This window comes from Neoarius graeffei, chromosome 2 (genome assembly GCF_027579695.1).
Source record: "Neoarius graeffei isolate fNeoGra1 chromosome 2, fNeoGra1.pri, whole genome shotgun sequence".
NCBI classification, from domain to species: domain Eukaryota; kingdom Metazoa; phylum Chordata; class Actinopteri; order Siluriformes; family Ariidae; genus Neoarius; species Neoarius graeffei.
The window spans coordinates 27,209,135-27,231,430 of NC_083570.1; the positions used below are offsets into that span (position 1 = coordinate 27,209,135).

The 22,296-nt window shown below is 40.5% G+C and overlaps 1 protein-coding gene across 1 annotated transcript in view; it reads right to left on the reverse strand.

Annotated features, from left to right (window-relative positions):
• Positions 1-22,296, reverse strand: part of rngtt (RNA guanylyltransferase and 5'-phosphatase) — a 298,354-nt gene that overhangs the window by 12,175 nt on the left and 263,883 nt on the right. Inside the window, exons 13-14 of the mRNA XM_060914040.1 lie at positions 19,484-19,584; positions 7,023-7,089 (exon numbers count right to left, since the gene is read on the reverse strand). Coding sequence (XP_060770023.1) covers positions 7,023-7,089; positions 19,484-19,584 — 168 coding nt within the window. The remainder of the gene's footprint in view (positions 1-7,022; positions 7,090-19,483; positions 19,585-22,296) is intronic.

The following is a 22,296-nucleotide window of genomic DNA, read 5'->3' on the forward strand; positions in this document are numbered from 1 at the left end:
ACTCTAATTTCACCTTCAAATTAACTGCTAATCCTAGAGGTTCACATACTTTTGCCTCTCACAGATATGTAATATTGGATCATTTTCCTCAATAAATAAATGACCAAGTATAATATTTTTGTCTCATTTGTTTAACTGGGTTCTCTTTATCTACTTTTAGGACTTGTGTGAAAATCTGATGTTGTTTTAGATCATATTTATGCAGAAATATAGAAAATTCTAAAGGGTTCACAAACTTTCAAGCACCACTGTATACACATACACACACATACATATATATATATATATACATATACATATACACACACACACATATATCTGTAGGGAGACAACCAGTTCCCAGTTCAAGACCCTAATGATTTAATACTGTTGAACGCTGTTGATAGAGCAGCTATTCATATTCTCCCTTGTTAAAGTGCATAAACCATGTAACTGACTGATAAATTGTTCTCTGTACTGTTCAGAGGTTTCATGCATGAATTAAATAGGATTAGGCAATACTTAACCCAGCCTAGCTTTCGAAAGGCCTCGGGGGAGCAGCTGCTCCAAGACAAGGAAATCGCAAACTTATTCCCATGTGACACATGCAACAGGATTACAAATAACTTTTATCTCAGTGTTTCTCAAGCTGCTCAATTTCACCAAGTGGGAGCTTTCGGGCTTTCTGTGCAAGTGTCACTAATGTGCTGCTGTGACTGGACCTGTTGCTTTCTGTACGCTCTGTTGCACTACACAGATATTTTTGGGTGACGAACTCCCCTGGAAATGCTTTCTTGGCTGTGCTCTCACTTCAGCGTGATATGTTATCACTACTCTTGTGCTGCAGCTGAGAGGCAGCAGGAAGCTTTAACTCTTTCTTTAACAATTACTATTACATTATTGTTTCTATATTAACAGCCAATTCATGGATGGTGGGTGTTGATATTGTGAAGTTTTCTGTAACGTCTATTTAATATATACAGAAGGAGTCTCCAGTGTCAGCGCTATGTAATACTCAGAGGTAAAGCTGTAGCTTTCCGACACAAGAAATTCTTCAGGACAGAGGACTTCGGGTATTTCTCAATCCCAAAAAAGTTTCCTCAGTAGGACGGGTCCTTCAGAGGCTAGACAAGACTCCTTCCTCGCACACGGAGACCACATCCTGGAACAGTGCACAACTGGTGGAGGCGAATTTCACTTTGCAGAGCGGCAGGTGAAAACCATGGGTAGAAATTTGTCACTAGAAACTGAATTTGAATCACACAATTTAAATTTGTATTGTCTAACTTGAAGTCTAATAGCATTGAAAAACTGCATTTGAAGTGCATAATTTGAAATTGAATTTATTAGTTTGGAACTGAATACCAATAAATTTGAAACTGCATGTAATGTTATGAAACTGAATTTATTTGCTCTGAAACTGTATTTGATCCTCACTGAAAATTCAGTGGTCTCATTCTGTTCTCACAATCTAGATTCGGTTCCTCTAATTCAATTTCAGTCCTTGCAATTCAATTGCAAATTTACCGTCTTGCACATCCACATCTCACACATCATTGACGGTATATAAATGTAGCCATGGCGACCAGCTACGTACCTCTGTCATATAGTCAGGCAGGTGGAAGTGCAGCTGGAGTCCTCTTTTTTTGTTAAATATATGGATGGGTGTTAGTTTGAGTTAGCTGTTAGTAATCAGTGGCACAGTTGCCAAGTCTGTTTTTATAAGCGACTTTGGACTTTTTTTTATTTTTTTGTAAAATTGCTTACAAATATTGGTAGTCGTGGGCAGCGTTTTTGTGGGGGCTTGTTTCTAAAGTGTAGTTACTTACTGTATGTGGGCTTGCTCTCTATCTCTTGTCTCTGTCCCATAGATATAGAAACCTTTGCACTTTGACGTGCGTCTGCCATACTGGGGCAGTCAAGATCCACTAGGAACCAAAATTGACTGTAACGCACTTAATTCTGAACCGAATTTCATGAACTGAATCACTTACTGTATATGTAATAAGACTGTCTCCAATCTGGTTTTCGCCAGGCAAACCCGACAATACACTATACATTAAAGAGGAGTGGGAGAAGGAGGGTAACTTGTTTATTTCTGGGGCGGAATAGGAAAGATTATGCAAAAACACAACGGGAATCAACGTCTTCAATTATGTGATGAGAATTTAGTTGGAAAAAAAAATCTTACAAGGATTTTTACCATCCCACTACAAAACCTTCATCAAGGGATTGGCATAGGACATTGGGGATTATGTGGATTAAATAAGGTAAATCACTTTCATGCTTTCTGGGAATGCCCGATTTTGGAAACTATTTTTGAGGACATCATCCCTTTCAAATGTTAGACTCTACAACAGGGGAACATTTCATTCAAAATGTGGGATGATTGGAAATGGTTGAAAAAAGGCTATCACAAGGAAATGGTTGAAACCAGAACCAACCACAGGGGATGAACAGATGGATACAATTCATTATATATACACATAATGGAAAAGTTGCCTTTGTCTCTTAGATTCAACAAGAAAAATTATTTCGGATCTGGACGAAATTGACTAGGTATGTTCAACCTCTACAGTTAGACTTTTATTAAAGGGTAAAAGAATATGAGAAGGTGATTTTTTAAATTTACTCCAATTTTATTTATATTATAACCTTTAACATGTTTACACATGTTAAAGGTTATAATATAAATAAAATTGGAGTAAATTTTAAAAATCACCTTGAAAGTTCCCCGAGTTCAAATGAATATGCTTTGCTCAACAATGAGATCTGAATTGGGAAGTATGGTTTCAAAAAGAAAGCGGAAGTATTAAGATACTGAAAATCTGTCATGTTGATTGTACTTTTGTCAAAACTCAGATGAACAAAAAAACAAAATGAAATAAATTCCAGGAACTGAATTTTTGGACTGTGAGAACTGAATGTGGAAATATATAGAGTTGAATTTTCAGTGAGGATCAAATAGTTTTAGAGCAAATAAATTCAATTTCATAACATTACATTCAGTTTTGAGTTTCAGTTCCAAACTAATAAATTCAATTTAAAATCCTGCTATTAAGATTCAGTTTTTCAATGACTTATTCAAGTTAGAAAATACAAATTCAAATCATGTGATTCAAATTCAGTTTCTAGTGACACAGAAAAATCATGAACATTAATGATCAAAGTGCGACCTGATTAGGGGTAGCGAAAGAGGAAAGTGCTACCTGATTAGCCTGCAAATGCCTTTTGGTTCACTGCATTGTTTTGATGATTTAAAAAAAATAAAAAATCAGTATCCAAACAGGACAGCTTTTGTTAACGCCAACCACAACCCATTGGATTCCCAAGTCAAAACAATGCGATGCAACATTCAGGCATTCATTAACCAATCAGGTAGAACCTTCTTCATGAAAATCCACGAGTTTTCTCTTGCCACCCTGCAAAAATAAAATTCCCGTACAGGTGTCCATCACTGAAAAGGTCATGCCTTGTACATGTGCATAGGATCGTGGGATTATTTTTCTGTAACGTCGTCATATCATCAGGTTAGTTCAGCTGAGAACGGCCCTGCGCACTACGCTTTTCTGCTATTTGTCACGAGTCAACCATAAAAATCCATGGTGATGAAATTTGATGACGAATGTACTGTTTATTAGTACCTGATGTTTGGTGAGTCAACAACACGCTGTTGAAAGGGTCATTTACAGAACCTCAGACTTTTTTTTTTTAAACCCCATAAAGAGAAATCTTTGCTTTGAAGCCTAGCAGGCTGTATAACACACACTTGAATCACAGCCCATTTTCCCCAAAGCCTTTACCTTCTCCTGAATGCCGAGTCATCCCTGAGCTAACTGAACAAAAGCATCAGGTTTGCTGAATGAGAGATTAATAAGGGACGGGGGAAGATGATCAAGACTTTGATCCTAATGGAGAAGGAACACGCCACATGACGGTTGTATTTTGTGCCTCTTCAAGAAGGCTAGATCCACTCTGATATGGTGAATCATACAAAGAGTTAGAGTGAGATAATAGAGATGTAACAATCCCCTTTGGAACTGGTTCCCAAAATTCCCGAAACCCCTAGGCACTCCCATAAATACGTCACACTTGTACCCTGACATAAGCATTTTTGTTTGGGATCCAGTTTAACGAACGCAGGAACAGGAACAAAAATTAATAAAAAAGAAATAAAATGGAAGCTCATCATATTCACACAGCTCATCATATACACACATATACATACACACACGTGTGCGTGTCTATATATATATATATATATATATATATATATATATATATATTACATACATATGCATACACACACACACACACACACACACACACACACACACACACACACGTGTGTGTATGTATATGTGTGTATATGATGAGCTGTGTGAATATGATGAGCTTCCATTTTATTTCTTTTTTATTAATTTTTGTTCCTGTTCCTGCGTTCATTAAACTGGATCCCAAACAAAAATGCTTATGTCAGGGTACAAGTGTGACGTATTTATGGGAGTGTTTTAGGTCATATTTATGCAGAAATATAGAAAATTGTAAAGGGTTCACAAACTTTCAAGCACCACTGTGTGTGTGTGTGTGTATATATATAAAACACACACACACACATTGGTGCTTGAAATTTTGTGAACCCTTTACAATTTTCTATATTTCTGCATAAATATGACCTAAAACAATCAGATTTATATATATGATAATGAGATTGTGTGTGTGTGTGTGTATACACACAAATATTTTATATATATATATATATATATATATATATATATATATATATACACACATACACACACATACATACACACACACGTATACACACACGTACACACATACATGTGTGTGTGTGTATATGTGTGTGTGTGTGTGTGTGTGTGTGTATATAAATATAAAATTATATACAGATATATTAAATCACCTGATAGCCCTATGCCAGAAAGGCCAACTGAGATCATCCAAATCTTTGAACTCAATGAGCAAATCTTCAATGGGCCATTCGGCTGCAATGAAGTTAACTCTGCTGTTGACGAGATGAAATCTGGTCACGCTCCTGGGATGGATGGTCTCCCTATTGAGCTATGGAAGCTCCCAAACATCCGCGACTTCCTCTTCATGTTCTGCAATGAAACCCTTGCAGGCAACAGGCCCAAGGAATGGGGTCTAGCAGGCATCGTCCCTGTCCCTAAGAAAGGCAACCTGACGTTGCCTGACAACTACAGGGGAATTAATCTAGCTCAGATCGCCTCTAAAGTGTATAACCGACTATTACTCAATAGGTTGAGGCTGGTAATGGATAACTTCTTGCGCCCAAACCAAAATGGCTTCCGTCAACTGCGTTCTACTCGCGCTCACATCTTAGCCCTCCGGCGCATTATCGAAGAGCTCATGAACCACCATAAAGAAGGTGTGCTAGTCTTTTTGGACTTTAAGAAGGCTTTTGATTCCATCAGACGCGACACAATGTTTTCCATTCTACAAGCATATGGCGTCCCCCCTAGCATGGTCGAGGCAATCAGGACAACGTATATCAATAACACTGCCGTGGTTATAACTCCTGACGGTGTAACTGAGGAGTTTTCTATCAACTCGGGCGTCCTTCAAGGAGACCCCCTAGCTCCGCTGCTCTTCATCATTGTTCTTGATTACGCCTTGCGTTTAGCCCTTAGCATGGATGATGGGCTCACTCTTAAACGCCGTAGAAGTTCTCGCCACCCTGCTGTCCATCTATCCGATCTTGACTTAGCTGATGACATTGTTCTTCTTGAGGACTCGTGAATTCGGGCGAGGATCTTCTCCACCGAGTAGAACTGGCTGCTAAATCAGTTGGCCTTCAGTTGAATGCATGCAAAACCAAATGGATGCATCTAAATTCCTCTATGGACCAAACTCTCCACGCGCTTGACAACTCTGCTATCGAGAAGGTGGACGACTTCAAATACCTTGGCAGTTGAATGAACACTGCTCACGACATAGACTCCAGAAAGGCCAAAGCCTGGGGCGCCCAAAATTCTCTAATCAAGATGTGTGCTGCCCCACTGTCTCGAGACACAAAGGTCAGAGTGTTCAAGGCCTCAGTCGAATCCATTCTTCTCTACGGATCCGAGTCTTGGTCTCTAACGAGAGCACAGGAGCAATGCTTGGATGGCATGTACACCCGCATGCTCCGCAGTGTATTCAACGTCAGCTGGCAGGACCATTGGACAAACGACCGCCTGTACGGTTCCCTACCACGCCTCTCGACCATAATCGCCAAACGCCATCTGGCCATGTGTTTCGTCACGATCAACCTGCCGCACAAGTTCTCTTGTGGGAGCCTGAGGTGAAGCGCAAAGTTGGTCGACCACGTACCACCCTGAAAACGGTCCTCGAGCGAGAGAAGGGGTTGAAGGAAGAACAACTCAGAGCAGCTATGCTCGACCGGCGGGTTTGGGATCGGATATCTTACCAAGTCACCAGCCTGCCGGATGACAGACAGGACAGGACATATATATATATATATATATATATATATATATATATATATACATACACACACATACACACACACACCATCTCATTATCTCTAGCCACTTTATCCTGTTCTACAGGGTCACAGGCAAGCTGGAGCCTATCCCAGCTGCCGACTATGGGCGAAAGGCGGGGTACACCCTGGACAAGTCGCCAGGTCATCACAGGGCTGACACATAGACACAGACAACCATTCACACTCACATTCACACCTACGGTCAATTTAGAGTCACCAGTTAACCTAACCTGCATGTCTTTGGACTGTGGGGGAAACCAGAGCATCTGGAGGAAACCAATGCGGACACGGGGAGAACATGCAAACTCCGCACAGAAAGGCCCTCGTCGGCCACGGGGCTCGAACCCGGACCTTCTTGCTGTGAGGCGACAGCGCGAACCACTACACCACCGTGCCACCCTATATATATATATATATATATATATATATATATTTTTTTTTTAAATACCAGGCGCTACTGCCTAAGGATCAGAGCTTGACATTACTGTGTTGCCAAATTAAGCACAGATCTCACCTTCATCTGAGCAAAGGGTATGTCATAGCTGCCAACATACAGCAGACCCACCGTCTGAGGGATCAACCTGCACAGACAGAGATGCATAGAGTTACACAGATACAGCCACATTACAATCAATGCTATTCACAGACACCAAATTCAGATCACCCTTATATGCACACACACACTGAACAAATCTCTTACTAGGGAAAAAGTTATCCCAGAAATAACTGAGCGTCTATTAGAGCTGCCCTGTCGTGCTCTGTAGTGTTATAATTGATTAAAGGTAAAGTGATGGGGGAAATAACGCAAATCAGGTTCATCGTCTGTTAGCAAACATGAACAGAATGTCAAAGTATAAAACACAACAAGGGCATACTGTTATAGGAAAATAATAAACAATGTACAGGTGTGATGCAAAGTCACTGCTACCATCCTGAATGTCTCGGAAATGTTTTACACAGACAACTTCACCATGACAACATTTACATGTCTTTTTAGTAAGGAATAACGTACAGTTATTTAAAAATAATCCACGCTGAGGTTTGTGTGGTACGACCTGACGTCAATGGGAGGACGCTGAAATGGATTATTTCTGTATAACCACAAAGTTTGATTTGTCAAAATTCCAATTTTTTATTTATTAATCCTTTTGAAATGTTTATTGTTAGAAGTAATGCAATGGAATGCCTACGAAAAAAAGAAATCTCGAGTCACACGTCAATCCTGAGATACCAGGGATGCTGGCCTCTCCCCTGCTCTTCAGACCTGTCTGCTCCACCCTGACGCCCTACTTCTGGCTGGAGTCTCATCACATTGCTCCTGTGGAGGATGGTCCCAAGTGGATAGATGAAAAATACACTTGGAAGATGACTCCGGACACTTACAGTTTTGCTATGATGGCTGAGGACTACAATTGCCATGACACTGTAACTTTAGGACTTCAGTTGTCATGAACAGTTTTGCCCTCAAGTTTCCATCAATGAAGAGTTGATCACTTCAACAAAAGAGACTTCATGCTAAAACTTATGGATTTCCTGGTTACACAATCACACTTTTTGACCTTACAGGACACGGTCATAGAAGTGAGTTATTTATAATCATGCTTTCACCCAAATGAGGATGGGTTCCCTTTTGAGACTGGTTCCTCTCAAGGTTTCTTCCTCATGTCGCCTGAGGGAGTTTTTCCCTTGTTGCCATCGCCTCATTCTTGCTCATTAGGGATAAAACCTCTAGGGCCAGAGGTTACATGCAGTACCTTTTCCAGTTGGGACAATATGCCCCCAGATTAGAGGAACATAACAAAAACAGCATTCTTGCCTGACTTCATTTAAAATCACACACACAACCCTTTCCAGTCCATTACACTCAGATTGTCAGAACGTGCTTCCGGAGTGTGTCTAAAGGTCTGGCTAATCGCAGCGAGACCCAGCAGAGGCAATGAGAGGCTTCAGGGATCATCTGACAGCCTAAATACAGAGAAAGTTCACAGCTGGAGGCAGCTCGAACAATTCAGTGCATGGAGAATTACTGGCTAAGGTTAAGGTTAGGATTGCAATCAGAGACTTTGGTCAGCCCCCCCAAAAAAAGAGAGAGCACCAACAAAGGTTCAAGCCCACGGCTGACTCAGCCATGTTATGAGACAACAGCAGGTTAGAACTGGAGGTTCTGGTGCTTAAATTTACAGAATTTAAGCACGCTGTTGATGTGTTGTGCAGAAACGCCTACGGAAATGTTTGAACCATGAACACGGGCCACCTCAAAATAAGAAAGGTCTCCTTTTCCTTTTTAAAAACAAAGATCATATCAAGCAGAGAAAAACTGGATATTATTTCCATATCCTCAGGAAACGTTATCGTTTGCCATGTCTGTGTCAACAGAGCTGTATTGGCATAACACTCCAAATATAACTCATCCAAGAGATAGTAGCCCTGAGGAAGGTCGATGCTGTGCTTTTTCTCCTCCAGGTTCAGAGACAACTGATGCAGTCATTTCTTCTACTCGATTTTATGGAACCAATGCTGTGTTTTGATTTTTAGAATTTCAGACCCATAAATATGTAAATGATAAATAGTTGTCTCATCTATTATGGATTGTATTACAAAAGCTGGTCAATAGCAGGGCTTCAGATCCAGATTCTGGGAAGGGTGCGCCGGCTCTTTTAAAGCCCCATTACATGAGAATCGGTATTTTTTTTTGCTCTCGGGCTCACTGTACAGTTGCAGAGTGTAATCCACTTTTAAGCTTCTGTCGTAAATATATATCATGCTTTAAGCTCCTCTCATGGACAGCTGTACACAAGCTGAAGGATATGGAACTGCAGAAGCCAAAGAACCATTTCGACTGATAAGACAGAGTAATATTGTAGGATTTTGCACAAACTGAAAAGTTTATTAACTGCGATATTGGAGATAAACACTAGCATAATAAAAAGAATAAAGTATCTGCTTTGTTGAAATATCGCGTTTGCATTTTTAGACCATATAGATTGTTTGTTAAGCATCTGAATGTGCAGTATGTGTGTAATCGACATGATATAGGCACATGTTACACATACATCAGGCAATGTAATTTATTATAAGCTAGCCGAGATAGATTTGGAAAGTTGCAAGCTTTCAAGGCTTATTTGCCATGAACTTGAAGACTGACCAAATATTTTGGCATGAGATGAATTTGTGACCCCTCACCGAATCCAGGGACACATGTCGGCCGAAACGAATCCGAGATAATCACAAAAGAAGCATTTTTTTTTTTAATTTGTGATTTTTGTTTTTTTCCATCATGTGCAAGTTGAGATCTTGAAGAATGCAATCAGTATTTCAGATAATAGATTGTTTTGTTGGAAAAGCATACATTTTTTGTTGCAAATTGTCTCGTTTTTGTCAGGACTGTAGCCTGCTGGGGGGTGTGGGTAAATTACCATATGGGCCATTCACATGATGATTTAAGTCTTTTGGGTTTTTTTCCGCGAATCAGCTGTATGATACGGGCTGAGCGCATGGCTACTTAACTGCATACAGGCGTGTGATTTCACTATGGAATGAGTTACTAAACAGAGCGCAGAGGAGCCGAAACACCGCGAAGCAAACAGACACACGGTATTTACATCGGAGATAACCATTTCTAGCAAAAAAACCCGCAACCTCGTTTTCCAGATTGAATGGAATACTTGAATGATCGGATGATACACGGACCGTTCTAGGATTACATTCCATCGGAGGCATTGGTGTGTGCAAGGCGCCGTTTCTCTTTCTGATGGGGTAAGTTTATTAATCTAAGGCTGTGTGGTTATTTTTGCATGTAACGGAGAGTGTTGTGGTTTGGTTAAGCCTAGGTCACAACCGGACGTACGATTTTTTGGCCGTGTGATTTTTGGCGTTTCCCAAATCGCTGCGTTTTTTTTTTTGTTCATGGAGAAAGACGCGCGTTGGCCGCAAGTTTGTCTTGCAACCTGAAAAAAGCCCCCGTAGAGTTTGTTTGACATGACAAAGAACCTCTGCGGCCGGTTTGCGGCTCGAAAATCAGCGCATCACACGCGCGCTCTCGTGCGTTTCATGCGTTTTTTGCATGTAGACCGGCCGTAGGAGCACGTACTGTACGGCCGGTTGTGACCGAGGCTTTACATGAAACTAGTGTTGTGTTAATTGTGTCATCATCGTGCTATCTTTCTTTCTTACGGTGTGAGTAATTTTTCAACCACAAAACGTTAAAGTATACTTTAGGACTTATTTTTGTACTTCATAATTGTTTTGGGCATACTTTGCATGGAAGGAAAATTGACGTGGTGATCTTTGTTTACATGAAAGTAGTATCGTGCTAGCTCGTAGGGGGTAGGGCTTTCCTTAATATCATGCAAATGAGCACCATTATGTGCCCGCCCTACACCCAGAGTAGCTGAGATGGAAAACTTTGAGGGCGATTTTCTCCCTTTCCTGTTTTAAGAAGTATACACTTTCAAAAGGCCACACATTCTTCAAATATTGTCAGATCTCCACATGGAAGGCATCACTGAAAAGCTTAGAAACTGTACTTTCTGAATCTGTCAATAACTCAAAATGCCCCCGGGCAGACATGTGTCCCTGGATTCTGTGATCTGCCACATTTATTTGCATAGATGAAACTGAGGTTTGATGAAAAAAAACAAAAACAAAACTACAAACCACCATGAGACAAGGATAACTCCAATAAGGTTACAGTTTACATCCCAAACCTTCATAAATGATACTGGCAGGGATGTGTACACTTCTGTCAGATCGTCATTGTTTTCCTGTTAGCCATGAGACGGATCATTGCTTCTGTCTTGAAGTAAACATGCATGCTCAGACATTTTTTGCACACAACTTGGAAAAGTAGCATGACCAGAACCATAATAACTCCGACATATCTAATGCTGGCGGATGCTAACAGACAAAGAACAGCTAGTCAACTAAATCAACCTGGGGCAAAGACAGGTTTTTAATTTGGGCACCATGGCGAGCGTAGCGAGCCAAAAAATTTTTTTTTTTACTATTTCCGCGCGTAGTGTGCCGAAAATTGACGTATCATTTTTAGTAATTTTTTTAACCAATTATAAATATATCGAGCAATAAAAATAATAGAAATTACATAATCATGTGCAAGTAGTGCTGTATCTAAAAAGTCAAAAGTTTTCTCCAACATTCTGAATAAATAAAGAAGCTAAAAATATTTTGTAAGCCTAATTATGATCACAGCATCTATTTGGGCGCACATCTATTTCAATTCAACTTCCAATATAATTTGGTATAAATTAATTTGGGCATAAATGGGATAAAAATTATTTTCACTTAAGTTTAAAAATAAGCTGGTACAAAGCAGATTACATAAAAGTCTCACATAAAATATGTAATAAAAATCCATAGCGTACCTGGCAACTGTAAGGCAGCTGTTGCAGACGACAAGTCAATGACCTCGACCTTGTCAACAATATCGTCTGATGTCTTCTGACCGTTCTGTCGTGTGATAAACCTCCCCATTCCCCCGCCTGTAGACTTAATAATGCCATCGATTGTGCGTTTTCCATGAATATATGAACTGCTGTTCTTATTATGCGATTTACCAGTTGTCTTAGTTCTACCACGACCTGGCATGACGACCACTTATCAATCTATGCTATCAACAGTATCACAAACCGACAGCCATGTGTTATCATGAATCGTTGAGAATTTCACAACATAAACAAAGGAAGTATATTTTACGACATTCAGACGTCAGAGACTCAGACACGGTTTACGGTAATCGCTAGACGCATTTCATGTTCACTTCATGTTATGAAGCGACTGAACAACAAATTGAAATATATATGCCAAAAAATGACATTTAACAATTTAAAAATATTTTGGGTTCTCCACCCTTATGAAACAGGAGGTTTTCTTCTAATTTGGGCGATTTTCGTATGTTCTATTTTGGGCCTTTTGACAAGCCCGTAATTTGGGCGCCGTTATACGGTATGTAATTGGGGCTGTATTTGCCCTTGCAACCTTACAAACCTTGGATGCCCCGACACAAAGTGATACAAACTTGGATGGGAAGCTCGCAAATAAAGCTAGACAGCAACAGACACAAGAGCACTTATTAACAGTACCGATGCCCAAGTGTTATCTACCAAGTTTGCGAACATCACCTCGAGATACAGCTGGCAGTTAAACCTTTGTTGAAATGGGCCGACTTGGCTTATGATCAAAACCTAGTGAATCAACAACTTTGCTAACACAGCCAAACATCAAGCAAGTGAAACAACACAACACACAGCAAGGCAGTTAACATAATATTACTTACTAGTTCAACAGAAAGATGCCTGGCTTGGTGTGTGTCTTGCAGCCTTTTATCTCTCTTCACTTTCACCAACAAGTAAAAGCCAGTCCGAAATTTACTCCTGCCTGGTCTCTCGCTCTTTTTTTTTTCTTCTGGCTTCCTCTGACAACGTCTCCTTTGGTTTCTTCACCAGAACCAGAAGATATGACTACATCTTCCCCACTGCATTGGCTCCCAATCAAGCACTGAATGGTCTCACGCCACCGTACCTGAACAAACTTCTGTTTTTTTAATGACATGCCACACCTACTTGGATCAAAAGGTGCAGGCTATTTGTTGGTACTTCAAATAGTAAAGGCTACAGCAGGGCAGAGACTTCTCTTACAAAGCACCACAGTTATGGAACAGCCTTCCAAGTAGTGTTTGGGACTCAGACACAGTCTCAGTGTTTAAATCTAGGCTGAAAACATTTGTTTAGTCAAGCCTTTTGGTAATAGCTTTTTATTCGGTAAAGAAGTGGGTAAATGGAGGGTTCTTGGACCCCGATCCATCCTATTCCATACTTCTGGCACACGTTCTCATCACGTCGCTCCTGTGAAGGATGGCCCTATATGGACAGCCTAAATATACACTTAGAAGATGCCTCTGGACACTTGATACAAACAGTTTTGCTATGATGGCTTAGGACTGCCATTGCCATGATAACTTGAGGACTGCAGTTGTCATGAACAGTTTTGCACTCAAAGTCTCCATCAGTAAACAATTGATAACTTCAACAGAATAGACTTCAAGTCAAAACTATAATGAATGTCCAGGATACACAATTGCACTTTTCCCCCTTATAGGACACAATTATAGAAACGAGTTATTTATAAGTCACACCATCTGTTATCACCCAAATGAGGATGGGTTCCCTTTTGAGTCGGGTTCCTTTCAAGATTTCTTCCTTGTGCCATTTCAGGGAGTTTTTCCTTGCCATGGTCACCACAGGCTTGCTCATTAGGGACATTTTTATTAATTCATATGTTTAAAATCTATATTTTTCTATAAAAGTTGCTTTGCGATAATGTCTATTGTTAAAAGCGCTATACAAATAGACTTATCAGCGGTCTATACCGCATTCAATCCAATTAAATTTTCAATCAGAATGGGGTATTTCATTCCGATCAAGCTGGTTCCATGAAGAAATTTCATTCTGATCAAGTTTGAATACGATTATTAACGGATTATTAGGGTCCATGTAAATGTAGCTACTGAGACAAATCTGACTTGTCCTTAAAAAGGTTCCGTAAATATGCTGAAGCTCGATGGAAGAAGAGAAGAAAGAAATGTGATACTGACTGATGACACATTCAAAGCATAACCCTGTTACCCAAATTATAGACTCAATTATTAATTTAAAACTCTAGGATGCTTTTCAAGATTCAATTTCTGATTTCTGGCAAAACTGCAGGACAGTGAAGCATGCAAAGAGTTAAATGACAAGTTTGCAACCTTGAGAAAAGTGACAGTGACTGCACAAATTAAAGAGGTTTAGCATCTGTTTGTGCTGAAAGAAGGGCAATCCTTGCTTTAATTGGAATTTAATATTCGACGTTAGCTTTACAACATTTAAACTGCCTACTATAGCCAAATGTTCCCTGTGGTTATTAGTGATTTCACAACTAAGTTGAAATAAAACCATTCGTTTAATTAAATGGCGCTGAAGTTACAAAATGAGACACTTGAATACTACTCACTAGGAAGATTTTGCTCTGTAAGGTCACATGCCTCGTATCAGTGGCATGCGTCCAATTTAATTGGCTCTCAAATTTGCTACTGGTGAAATAACCTTTGATTCATCTGCTCCTAAAACAGGCAGCAAACACCACAGCTCTCAAGTGGACCAAAACGGCACAAACTAGTGCATCTTTTCTGTCATTTGGACAAGTTCAAGGCCAGATATCAGTGTCATTCCAGTGGCAGTTTAACAGTTGACATACTATTTCGCACCTTTCTCTGTCTCTCGCACTGCCAGGGTCTTATGCCACATCACAGCTAATGCTGATGTGTTCAACCCTCTCCTACCTTGTCATATTGAACTCCACATGTGATTTGAGCCATGTGGACTCCATTTCAGATGCAGTAAAGCTAAAGCAAATTATTCAATTCGATTCACTGCTATATTGCTGGTGAAGGTAGGCATCATCCCAGGCAGAAAATAAAACACATGATAGACTGGAGAGCTTTGTGCACTCACTGTGACTGCAATATATTCATTGGCCGTATGACATTCTTGGTCCATCAGAAGAAGCTTCAGAAGCGTAATGCTGCTCTGTGATTCCATGCATCTATGTATCAGGACCAAACAAGCTTTTTAAGAGCATGCACTTTTACTCATTTGGCAGATGATTATACCCAAAACTTGAGCTGAGCAAATAAAGGGTCAGGGCCTTGCTCAACAAACCAACAGTGGAAGCTCTGAGGTCGTGAACTTTATTATTAAATAAATAAAATTATATATCAAGTCTCAGCGCCAGGCACTGCCTGAATGCCCAATTTGCCCAACCAAGATGTTCAGGCAGAAATATTTTCGCAAGTTAGGGCACACCGTTTGGGCACACCTATGGTCGGCTTCTTTAAGCACAAAAATGATTTTCGAGCGAGCACGTTACAAAAAACAAGACGTATTAACCAGCATCCTCGGCTCCCCTGTGATCGCCATTTTGGTTTTTCCTTCCCAATCGTCTCGCTTCAGGCGTGCGTGCGCATCTGTGCTTTTCATCACTACCATACGCTGGTTGCTGGTGCCCTCTATGTTTTTCCGGGTTGACTTCAGGACGTCCACATATATATATGCAAAAAAAAAAAGCTAGTAGTAAGTACATTCAATGAATGGAAAGACATGCTTTTGTGTCTCAAATAGTAAACCACACCCTCTACAGTAAATATAGATCATTTACATAGTGAATTGTCCCATAGATAAATCTATCTTACCCCATTTATCACTGGCCCATCATGCATGTGAAGTGAAGATGATTTGGGGGGGGGGGGGGGGGGGGGTGGATGGAGGGAGGTTTTGTGTCCTAAACTCTATATAAAAAGACATATTGCGTACTAGTATCACACGCAAGTCTATATGATACTATATGATACACGCAAGTATATATGATACTGATGTAGGTTTCATGTTTTCAGGGCTTGTCTTGTTGTTCTGTTGCAGAAATAAATAATGTTTTTTAAAAACATGTACTTTTGTCTAAATAACTCAATTATACCCCTAAAAAACATTAGTATTGCCTTGAACCATGTACTCGAAAACTTGCCGAAATACTGCAAAATTTTAGGGCAAATGGAAATTCAAGAGGGGCAAAAATTTTGAGGCCATTTGCCCTGCAGGGCAAAAGGTGTCAAAAGTTTACACTGAGGCGCATATATATATATATATATATATATATATATATATATATATATATATATATATATATATAAACCCACTGAGCCTTGGGCGCCTTACCAGCTTTAGTAACTGAGAGTCAGCATGGTTAGCTTTTTACATTTTGTGGCATGAAGTACCAGACTCTTCTGAACTTTCAAAAGCTAGAAGTCTAGCACACAAGACTACCAGTAAAGTAACAAAGTACTCGGTCACACTCGATCTTCAGTAACTGTCAGCGATGGTTAAAGTTGCAAATTCAAAGAAAAGAAGTGAATTCTTCTGCCAATACCTGTACAAGGACATCGGACAACACCAAAGCGTGAGCTCACGCAGCTCAAAGGAAGCACTCGTCTCTTCACCTTTCCTGTTTTTGTGCATTACGCCTTCTTTTCTTATCTCCCCTGACGTTTTTCAGTCCCTCTCCAACTTCCTGAAGTGACTCTCTAAGCCTTGGGTGTACCATTTGAATCCCATGCTTAAAAAAAAAAAAAAAAAAAACATGCTAAACCATGACAAAATTGGCCAAAACTATAAAATCACTTCAGCACACTGGAACAAGCAGAACCCAAAACGTATTCATTTGTTTCTCAGTGTGTTGGCTTTGTACAAAGAAGCAGCTTGGGGTGACGCATGGATTCCAACCTACCAAGCTTTAGGTATTCAAAGCCATGCAGCAGAGGGACGGAGACTATTCAGAGTCCAGGCTTGGAAAGCCAGTGATAAAAGGCTTGGATATCCAGTGGCCATTTCACTTGATGCACGCTGAGTTCCGTAACATACAAATGGTTATCTAACAGTACCTCGAATAATGGGCAAATAAGTAATATTGTGGCAAAATAATTTTCGAGGAAAAAACCGTCTAATTAGGTAGTTCATGCAAATATTGTACAGGTCAGGGAGTTACTGGAAACAGTGTGTGCTTTCATTTTCATTACAAACAAATGTGTGCTTTTATTTTCTCCTTTTAAGAACAGCAGGTTGAGTCTACCCACATAAGCTAAGCTTGAGGCCCTTTTCTTCAGGGTCTTTGTCTTTGCCGTTGCTTTTTTCTGTGAACCCCTTGAAAATAATGGGAGGAAGGTCTAGGGTATGGGAGCTTATAAAAGGATGAGACAGAGTAGGAGGAAGCAAGGGATAGCGTGGGCGGGAGCGACAAGTGCTTTACACATTTCTCTGTTGCTTGGCAGGGGCAGACATGGAGCCATAACCTCAGTGCCGAACAGCTCTCTTCATCACAAGAGCTTTGTGAGAATCAATCTGCAAGCCAAGCTCTCGGGTCCTGCTCCACATCTGGCACCACGGTCTTCTGCCATCACGAGTTACGAAAATCACAGGAGTTCTTCCTATGGCTTTATTGAGAATTTTCATTGATCTAAAATGTGTCTATTAATGTCTAATTCAACTGACAAATATGAAGAAGGCAGGTGGCAATCCATACTGGATTTACTTCACTACCAGTAGTAGTGGTAGGTTCTGATGGAGGTTTCTCAATTTGTATCTGTGGGTACACTGCATGTTGGAGGAGGACGACATCAACTCATGTAGGAGGTATCGATCTGTTTACTTGCATTGCACAGGACCTCAAATTCCTTCCACTGTGAAGTACTCAGGCATACGTCATATCAATTTCACTGCACAGGATTTTCCTTTTCAATCATTAGTCTCTACTGGAGACTAGGAATGTCGTATCAAACGCCTCAAATGCCAGACAAGGCCAGTGAAAAGTCACAAAGTTCTAAAAAGAAAGTGAAGTTATATCATGCATGTTGGGAGGGGGGCGCCATCTTGTGAGGAACATGTTCTGTTACCTGTGCCTGCTACAGTGATTACTTGCTTACCGGTTTTGTTTGGCTAAAAAGTATTTGGACAAACTAAGCATGATAAACAAGATGAAGACGACGACAATGACTTGGTCACATATGTATTACAGCACGGTGAAATTCTTTTCTTTGCCTATCCCAGCTTGTTAGGAAGCTGGGGTCAGAGTGCAAGAGCAGAGAGGTTCAAGGGCTTGGGCTACTTGGCGGTGCTGGGGCTTGAACTCTCAACCTTCTGGGGTGGGTTTCCCAAAAGTATCGTAGCACAAAGATCATCGCTAAATGGTAGAGCAAGCATCACAATGAACACTCTCTCTCCTAGTTAAGATGCTTTTGGGAAACCCACCGCTAATCAGTAACCCAAAAGCCACAGAGCCACCACTACCTGTAGATTCATACGACATGGCAGCCAAAGACTGGATGACAGACCACAACGTACCACCTCTACTCACATACCCGGACACTTTGCATACACTTTGTGTGAGTTTAAAAGTTACAAATCCTTCGACACTCATGAACAGTTCTGAAGAGGCTAGGTGCAAGAGCTGTTCATTTGCAAGCTGTCAACTGCGAAAGCACAGTCATGCTCGCAAAGGTAGTGAGGCACTCCTCTTTTTGGCCCAATTATTAAACCAAACAAAAGACGAAATTACGTATTTTAACATTCAGCTATGTGATTATTTTGTTGAGTCATAGGCAGTGGGTTTGATCTGTCACACCAATAATAAACAAAAGTGCTCTGAGAGCACAATATCCCCCCACTGGCAACTACACCAAAACTCTGGTAAAATGCGACTGAAGTGAACGAAATTGCAAAATGCGTATTAGCAACATATAACAATGAATCCTGTCAAGTTTTGTGAAATTCCTCCAAAAATTGTAAGAGGAGTTGATTTCAGAAGGTGAGTACCCTTCCTGAGGCAGACATCGCCATGGTCCTTTCGGCTATCAGGGGATAAAAAGGTTACATACCTGCTGTGCAGTGAGCCATAGATGTCTTGTACAATACCAATGCACGAGTTCAGATTGTGTTTTCTCCATGTAGGAAAGGCGACAAAAATATTTACCATTGTCCAGTTTTCTCCCTGAACAATGGTGACCTACTAGGGCAGCTCTCAATGCCGCAGCACTGACCTACCATGGTGACATTTTTCAGAATCACGACAGAAAATCAAAGCCTCCAACTCACCAACAGAAAGGCAGCAGATCCTCTCAACATGGTGCATAGACATGTCAGTTACCCAAAATTCAACACAGTATGACATCTTCATATTTCATATAAGGAAGACCTTTATAAACCCTGATATTTATAAACACCTGCTCTCAAGAAGCTTCTTATTAAAACAGAAAAAAGGGTCAATATCTTGACTGGGGGGGAGGTGAATTAAATATATTACTATCTGAGTATTACTGTATATGGTGTGTGTGTGTTTGTGTGTGTGTGTGTGTGTGTTTTGATGATGCTGACTCACCCTTCCCCTCCGACTTTTGAGATCTTCAGTCGGAAGTCCACAGAATTAAGACTGGGAGGTTTCCACTTTAGGATTTCATCACAGCGGCCCGGCTTGTACTTCTGCTCAGTGAGAATGAAACAAATAAAAAAAAAGATGATGTTCAAAATATTTTAACACTTTTAAACTAAAATATTTGCAAAAGCCACTGTAAAATCGTGCCAAGAATTAAAAAAAAAATTGATATATGATGCACTGCAAAATCATTTTCCAGCAAGATCATTTTATAACCTCACAAACCAGAACAACGAACAGCTTGACCATATCCATATTTTGTTGGTCGAACGTTGATTCAGTGTTAATACAGAGAAAAGTTCTTGCCCTTCATCAATCAGGGAAAGAAGAGAACAGTATAAAACAATATGACTATTTAAAACCATGCCGTGTGGAGTAGAACTGTTATGGGTTTTTAATCATTGCTCTCATCTTCAAACCCTATGAAAATAAGGAGAGAATGGCTTAGGGAATTAGTGCAAACATAAGGCCATGAAAAAGAGAGAGAGAGAGAGAGAGAGAGAGAGAGAGAGAGAGAGAGATGGTGTGGGAGGAAGAGACAATTTCCCATTTGTGAGCGACTTGCAGGGCTCTTCAGCACATGAGCTCTGAGCACAGCTAAACACACGTCTGTTTGGTGCATTAACACCTACGAGGATCATCACTGAAGTGCAAACCCAGGTTCCCAAGACACAAACCCAGGTTCCTAAGACACAAACCCAGCTGCATATGTCCGGTCAAAATCTGGTTTAAACATCTTTTAAAAAAAACCAAACAAAAACCCACCAGTAATATTGATGAACACATTTCTGAGAAGCTTAAATCTCGCTGCACATCCCAACTTTACATGCGAGAATTCCAAAATGGCATCTTGGACACAATTAGACTGCCTTCAAACCCATCCATATTTTCTACCTTGGCTGGTAAAAACGTACCTCCGGATTTAAAGCACAGCACGCATCAATCTTTCTTCATTCTTGTGGGCTACGCAATGTTTTCCTGACATCTGCGAGGCTCTCTGTTTCACGCATTATTGAAGTTGCTTTTCATAAAACTTCGAAAAACATTGACATTTGGCCCAACTTCCGCACCTGGAAGGATTTTGGTGCTATGCACAGAGCCCCTCTCAGGGCCTGATGTGTGTAACTTAGCAACCACAGAGGCACTGATTGCTCTTAAAGGGGCCATTACGTCGTTTCTTGCCCGTGTGCTGGAGAGTGGGCGAGACTCATGATTTCCAATAAACCCAGTCGTACGCGCTCAGACAACTGGCAGATTTCCTCAAAGTGAGAATGTAATGCATTCTGTTAAGTGTGTGTGTGTGTGTGTGTGTGTGTGTGTGTGTGTGTGTGTGTGTGTGTGTGTGTGCGCAAAGTTCATTATGACAAAGTCTTTTTGAGTCATTTCCTATTTTAATCAAGAAACAAGAGTGTGAAAACACTTTAGAGTTGTAGCTAATTAACACACTGTTTATATATTTATATATTTACTCGGCCGAAAATGTTTACTTTAATGATTAAGTCCGAACTAAACATTTGCAGTGGCATTAAAACTAGGGTACCAAAGCATTTTCTATATTATCAGACAACGACAAAGAAGAATTCGCCAGCTTATCAAATCTATTTATTTATTCATTCATTCAAATCACTGTGACAAGAGTTAGATGTAACAGTAAAGATACTGTTCTAGGATGCTTTTCTGCTCACCATGGTTGTAACGAGTGATTCTTTGAATTCCAAGTCTTTCTGTTGCCACAAAACAGTCTTGCCATTCTCTCATGATCTCTCAGATCAACAGAGATTTTCAATCCTCAGACCTGCCGCTCACTGGATGTTTTTTGCATCATTCTGAAACATTTATGGATGCTAATCTGACTGGTCTCTAATGCAGCAGATGCACTTTAACCCAGCCCACACTTGCTAAAAAGACTACAGCACAGGTTTGCTGCAAAATGAAGATAGTGTGAAAATATTGAGTACCATGGGCTGTTTCAATATCATTTTTAGTAAGTTTGCGTGACCTGAATGAAACGAGATAGCATTTGGTCTGTTGGCCTTGAGAGCTACGGTCACACTGGAGTGGTTTTCCTCCATTGCATCTCAGTGTTGACACATCAAGAAATACTAAGAGCCTTCAGTTTTGCTTCTTGTGCCATTCCCTGCATTCAAAGGGACATGGTATGAAACGCTCACTTTTTCAGTGCTTGTACACATACACTTGAGTATCTGGAATGCGTATCAATTCACAAACTCTGAAAGGAGGACAACCCAGTCGGTTCCTTTTGTGCTGCCTATTTCAGAAAACATGAGCTTCAACAAGCCGTTCAGATCTGGTTCCTCTTTCTATGTCACAAGAATTATCCCACCCCCTCATCTGAGCATCTCCACTCATAGCTTGAGAACTGCCTTTGCGAATGAATATTCATGAGGAAAGTGCTACCTGAATGGCCAGCGGAAGAGGGGGTCGAGTGAGCAGTGGCTCAATTTCAGTTAAAGGAACGGGCACTCAACTCAGCCGTTTTGAACAGGGCTGTTTAGGCAGGGTGAGAAGGAAGCTGAGGTGCTTTATGCTTGTGGTATTTGGACCAAAGCATGTCAGACACATACATGTTATTTACCAGCTGGGAGGTCCATATTGTGAAATACCGTGACCGAGGTCTTGAAAGTACTGAGCGAGGCCCTCTGGGCCGAGGTCAGTATTCAAGGCTGAGGTCACGATATTTCACCATACAGACCGACCTTAAGCTGGTAAATAATATATTTATTTTTTTTCTTTACCAA